Source organism: Ammodytes marinus (genome assembly GCF_949987685.1).
Source record: "Ammodytes marinus genome assembly, chromosome: 13".
NCBI classification, from domain to species: Eukaryota; Metazoa; Chordata; class Actinopteri; order Uranoscopiformes; family Ammodytidae; genus Ammodytes; species Ammodytes marinus.
The window spans coordinates 30,618,798-30,625,027 of record NC_137217.1 but is presented as its reverse complement, the minus strand read 5'-3'; the positions used below and the strand labels follow the sequence as shown (position 1 = coordinate 30,625,027).

The window sequence follows — 6,230 nt, the reverse complement described above, 5'->3', positions numbered from 1 at the left end:
TGCCACTCCCCCCTGTCTGTCTCCACACCTGGTTCTCATCACCAATCAACTCACCTACATCTACTCCTGGTTTCCCTGCTGTCGTCGCCAGATCGTTATCATTCCCTACCGTGGTAACTATTCACGCCTGGCTCCAGTTGATAGTAACTCGCTCTTTCTAGTTTCTCGTGTAGTTTTTGTGATCCTTCTTAACTTGTGTTTTCCTCTGCCTGCAGTTACCCGGATCACTACCTCCAGTCTACCTACCTGCTGCACTACCCCTGGCTTCCCCATTCACCACCTGCTCCCCACCTCGTTAAATAAACCTTTTTATTTAAATCCTACTTCGCCTCTGTCTGCTCTTGGGTCCAGCATCGTAACCGTAACACCGTGTGCTGGAAGGCAGCTTTTCACTACGCACCTAGAGTCATTTTTGTACCGCTTTGTCAGGCCGCCATTGTAAATAAGAACTTGTTATTAATGTCTTGCCCTGTAGAAATAAAGGTAAAATAAAATAAATAATAGTATGTGTGTAGAGTATTTCCCAACTAGTGAACAGGCACGCACACACACACACACACACACACACACACACACACACACACACACACACACACACACACACACACACACACACACACACACACACACACACACACACACACACACACACACACACACACACACACACACACACACACACACACACACACACAGTGATTAATACAGATCATTGCAATTTGAAAGGGAAAACCCAAATTAAAGGTGTCATTCGTCATATTAAAAGCATGGCCGCTGTCTTTTTTTTCGGGCGGTTTGTAGATGTCGGATTAGATGTTGTTAAGTATCCTCAGGGAAGCAATCATGTGTTTAAAAGTTAAGGGCAATTCCCTGCACTACAGGACAATCAATACTACAAAAAAAAAAAAAATCCCAGCCGTCCGTGCATGTTAGAGTGTGTGTGTGTGTGTGTGTGTGTGTGTGTGTGAGAGAGAGTGTTTGTGTGTGTCCAGGGACTGTAATAGGGTCGGCTTGTAACCTGCTTTGACAAATTAAGGCAAGTGCTGTTTTTTTTTCATTACTTACACATCCGTTTTCTATTTTATTCCTATCCGTGGAACCCAATTAAACAATGCCTTCCTTAAATTAGTCATTGATTTTTTTGTTTTAGCAATAGTGACACTTTACAGAAAAAGGAAATGATAACTTTAAGGGATGTGTGTGTTGTTCTTTTTCATTACTGCCAGTCTTTCTTGTTGACTGACACACACACACACACACACACGCACGCACGCACACACACACACACACACACACACACACACACACGCAATTCACCTACATGAGAAAAAAGGTCTGTCTTAAATTAGCCATTGATTTTTTACCTCAGGTGTCACTTTGGTTAAATGCTTTGTGGTTGGGAGTTTTCTCTCCTCCAACCTGGAAATTGACAAGAGGCCATAATCTATTAGTCTTAAAACACACACACACACATACACACACAGACGCACGTATGCACGCACAAACAATCTCTCTCTCACACACACACACACACACACACACACACACACACACACATACAGACAGACAGACAGACAGACAGACACACACACAAGCACGGACAGACGCATGCACGCACACATAGAAACACGCACGCACGCAGGCAGACACACACACACACACACTCTCTCTCTCTCTCTCTCTCACACACACATGCATTTCGCTTGTCTATATTTTTGTTATAACTTCCTGTATGTAAATGAATGCCCTTAAAACTCCCTGTCTGCCAAGAAAAAAGTGATGAATGTACAAGTATGACTGAGGAAATAACCATTAAATTGCATTTTCTATATCATAGCCAAGCAACATTTAACAATGTCAAGATATAAGTTACGCTATACGGGTATTAACAACAGAACTTTTTTATGCCATGATTTATTACGTAAAACATTTGAAAAGTGGTGATAACTTATGATTTCCAGAATAATTTTTTTTTCATTACACAACTTGTTGCTATTGCCAATCTCCCCCTTCCCCCATCCCCCATCCCACACACAACCGCCAACCTTTGAGAGACAAAACTTCAGACCAGATTATTTTTTTTAATGCTCAAAATTAAAAAAAAAATTAAAATTATTAAATTTAAAATCAAATAAAAAAAAATTCCAGAATAGCAGATCATAACTGCCGCATTTCATTTTTTTCCCTCTTCTTCTTGAGATTATAAAAAAATAAAAATACACTTACAATTTGAAGCAGCAACAGCATTTTCCTGATTATACGATGGAACACAATTTTTTTTTTGTTTTGTTTTGAACATGAATCATTTATCGTCACATTATAAAAAAAAACTCTAAATATTTCCTTATACCTTTTTTTTTTTAAATTTATTAACAAAAAAAGCAACCGCCAACCTTCAATGGCAAAGCAACTGAATTATAAGCAAAATATACATCACGTTCACCTGGAACGAAAAAAAAAAATATTAAAAATCAGAGAAATATTTCACTGTTTTTATTCATTTTTTTTAGCTTCTTATTCAAGCCGATAAAATTACTTGTCGTTTTTTTTTTCTGTGGGGGGATGCACAATAAGAAACCTGGATATGCTGACTGATTGATTGTGGTGTCTATTTGAGCTGTACATACACTTCCACCTGTTAATCATTGAAAAAACTGAACACCTGAACAACCAACCGATTGCCTTTCTGCTTTCAAAAAACAACAGAAAAACCCCATCTGTTTACAGTGAATGAGTTATTTTTACACAACCTGTGACTTTATTGATTATCCCTTAAAGCTGGGGTATATGATTTCTGATTGGTCAAAGTTAACATGAGCTGTACACTTTGACCAATCAGAGCGAGGCTCCGATTCTCTGTTCTTATCGGCTGTTGGGACTGTCCATTCACATTGGCACCTACTGTTGGTGTAGAGCGTGTCAGGGAGGGACCATAGGGGAGGGACCAAAGAGAACAAGTGGAGCGGTTGAGGTACTTGGATTCGAATCTCTATCCCAACTGCCATTTTCTCCCCCAAATCATATACCCCAGCTTTAAACACGGGCTAAAGAAAGCATTTCCACCGGTGCGTTCCTCTTGTTTCAAAGTCCCATATTCAGCTGTTAAAATAATGATCCAGTGATTTGTGTCGTTACATTTGAGAAAACAGCTACGAGATGAGATCTACATTTTGATTGGACGAGGGGTCGGAGGTCATTGAGATGGTGCTGTGCTCCAAAATGGCGGCAAGGCGGGTCCCCACTGATTGGTAGCTGAATGTCTTTTTTCATCACCACACCGCTTTTCAAGTCTATATTCATATCACTTCACCATGAAAGTTCCGGTACGATAACATCGCCAGTATTCACCTATTAAATGAATTCAATGAGTGAGTACAGTACAGGGCTGCTGCTGTTTGAGGATCATTCCCTTCCATTTTCCCGCACATGTGCAGAAGAGTTTTATGTCTTTCTTCAGGAAGTCTTTAGATTCAGATTCAGTCATTGAGTGGCCGTGAAGTCGCATACCGAGTCCTTCTGTCTCACTCACCAGTTCACCACATGCTCAAAATCATAAAAAAAACAAAACAAGAAAAAAAATAAAAAATGGATTCCCACTTTAATGTACAAAAAGCCAACCACATAGCTTGGCCCCTGGCAGGTTAACACCGCACCGCTCCTGTCCATAAAGTGCACTCTCCATCCTCCAACAGACAAGAGCAAAGAACAGAGGACGTGTGTGTGTTTAGGTGAGAGAGAAAAGGGAAGATTCGCTACGTGTGTGTGTGTGTGTGTGTGTGTGTGTGTGTGTGTGTGTGTGTGTGTGTGTGTGTGTGTGTGTGTGTGTGTGTGTGTGTGTGTGTGTGTGCTCAAGTCTTATTCCCAGAGCGACTGTGAATTAGCGGACATGACAGTATCAGGTGAATCGACTGGAGGATGTCGGGGGGAGGTGTGTGTGGTTGTGTGTGTGTGTGTGTGTGTGTGTGTGGTTGTGTGTGGGGGGCAGTCGTTAATAGACGTAGCCCTCGCTGTAGGGGTGCGGCGGGCAGTACGGCCCCTCCTGTACGTAGGGCATGTTCTCGTCAAAGTGGGACAGAGGCACCGTGTCCTCCTCGTTGACCTGCCTCTCCACGTCTGTCTTCAGCACGGGACGCTGGTTGTCCGGGAACGCCATGGAGAACAAGGCCTCTGGGTCACACACGAACTTATAGACGTATCTCTCTCCAGCAACCTGGAAAAGGCAGAGAGAGATGGTTATGGTGGGTATACAGGTTGGATATCAATTTAGCAATCAAAAAAGGAACACATTCTCTCTTTGATAACATAGGTTGCGTTCCGAATCGCATACTTTCTACTATATAGTATGTAGAAAAAAGATTTAGGATGTCCCGATTCTTGTGGCCAGATTTAGGATGGTTAGAAGTACCCGGATGTCCTACTTCATGCGGCCAAGATTGTTAGTGTTGAAAACTGCATCCTATTTGGGCGATTCTGACCCACAATCCAGTGCGCACGTGAAGTGACGTCACATCGAAGAAGCCTCCATATGAAAACAAACGGGGATGCGACGGATATAAAAGCAAGAGGCAAGATTAAGGCGCAATGTTATGATGAAATAAGAGAGTAAAGTACAGTCATATGAAAAAGTTTGGGAACCCCTCTCAGCCGGCATTATAATTGACTCTGCTTTCACACAAAAAAGATAAAAGTGGTATGTCTTTAATTTACCAGGAACAGCTAAGTACTGGGATGTTTTCCAAACAAAGATTTTTTGAAAAGCAGTATTTAGTTTTATGAAATTAAATAAAATGTGAAAAACTGGCTGTGCAAAAATATGGGAACCCCTGTGGTCTTGCTGATTTTAATGCATGTAACAGCATGTAAAACTGAGGACTTTAAACACAAAATTGGTTGGATTATGTTGTTAAGCCTTGAACCTCATATAAAGGTCTGTTTAATCATGATAAAAGGTATTTTAGGTGCCTAAATGCAAGTTCCACTTCTCTTTGACTCTCTGCAGAAGTGAGACAGAATGCGATCATCAAGACAGCTCCCAAAAGATCTTAAAAACAAAGATTATTCATTGTCATGGTTTAGGGGAAGGCTACAAGAAGCTTTCCCAAAGGTTTCAATTGTCAATTTCTACTGTAAGGAACGTTGTCAGGGAATGGAAGGACACAGGCACAGTTGCAGTTAAACCCAGGTCTAGCAGACCAAGAAAAGTACAAGAGCGGCATATGCGGCGGATTGTGAGAATGGTTGCACACAACCCAAAGATCACCTCCAAAGACCTGCAAGAACATCTGGCTGCAGATTGTGTATCTGTACATGGTTCTACAATTCAGTGCAATTTGCACCAAAACATCTGTATGGCCGGGTGATGAGAAGGAAGCCCTTTCTGCGCCCACGCCACAGATACAGTTGCATGGAGTATGCAAAAGCTCATTTAGACAAGCCAGATTCATATTGGAAGAAAATGCTTTGGACTGATGAGACAAAAAGTTATTTGGTCTTTATAAAAAGCAGATGTTTTGGTGCAAATTGCGCTGAATTGTTGAACGATGTACAGATACACAATCTGCAGCCAGATGTTCTTGCAGGTCTTTGGAGGTGATCTGTGGGTTGTGTGCAACCATTCTCACAATCCTTCCCCTATGCCGCTCCTGTTTTTTTCTTGGTCTGCCATGCCTGGGTTTAACTGCCACTATGCCTGTGTCCTTCCATTTCCTGACAACGTTCCCTACAGTCGAAATTGACAATTGAAACCTTTGGGAAAGCTTCTTGTAGCCTTCCCCTAAACCATGACAATGAATAATCTTTGTTTTTCAGATCTTTTGGGAGCTGTTTTGATGATCCCATTCTGTCTCACTTCAGCAGAGAGTCAAAGAGAAGTGCAACTTGCATTTAGGCACCTAAAATACATTTTCTCATGATTAAACAGACATTTCTATGAGGTTCAAGGCTTAACAACATAATCCAACCAACTTTGTGTTTAAAGTCATCAGTTTTACATGCTGTTACAGGCATTAAAATCAACAAAACCACAAGGGTTCCTATATTTTTGCACAGCCAGTTTTTCACATTTTATTTTATTTCACACAACCAAATACTGCTTTTCAAAAAATCTTTGTTTGGAAAACATCCCAGTACTTAGCTGTTCCTAGTAAATTAAAGACATACCACTTTTATATTTTATTTGTGAAAGCAGAGTCAATTATAATGCCGGCTGAGAGGGGTTCCCAAACTTTTTC

The 6,230-nt window shown here is 41.1% G+C and overlaps 1 protein-coding gene across 4 annotated transcripts in view; it reads right to left on the bottom strand.

Moving 5' to 3' along the window:
• Nucleotides 1–3,988: 3,988 nt before the first annotated feature.
• etv1 (ETS variant transcription factor 1) overlaps nucleotides 3,989–6,230 on the bottom strand; it is a gene marked incomplete at both ends in the record, with an annotated part of 40,198 nt that continues 37,956 nt past the window's right edge. For all 4 annotated transcript variants that reach the window (XM_080040125.1, XM_080040126.1, XM_080040128.1 and 1 more), the window contains one exon: nucleotides 3,989–4,210. In XM_080040125.1, the coding sequence (XP_079896251.1) occupies nucleotides 3,989–4,210 (222 nt within the window). The remainder of the gene's footprint in view (nucleotides 4,211–6,230) is intronic.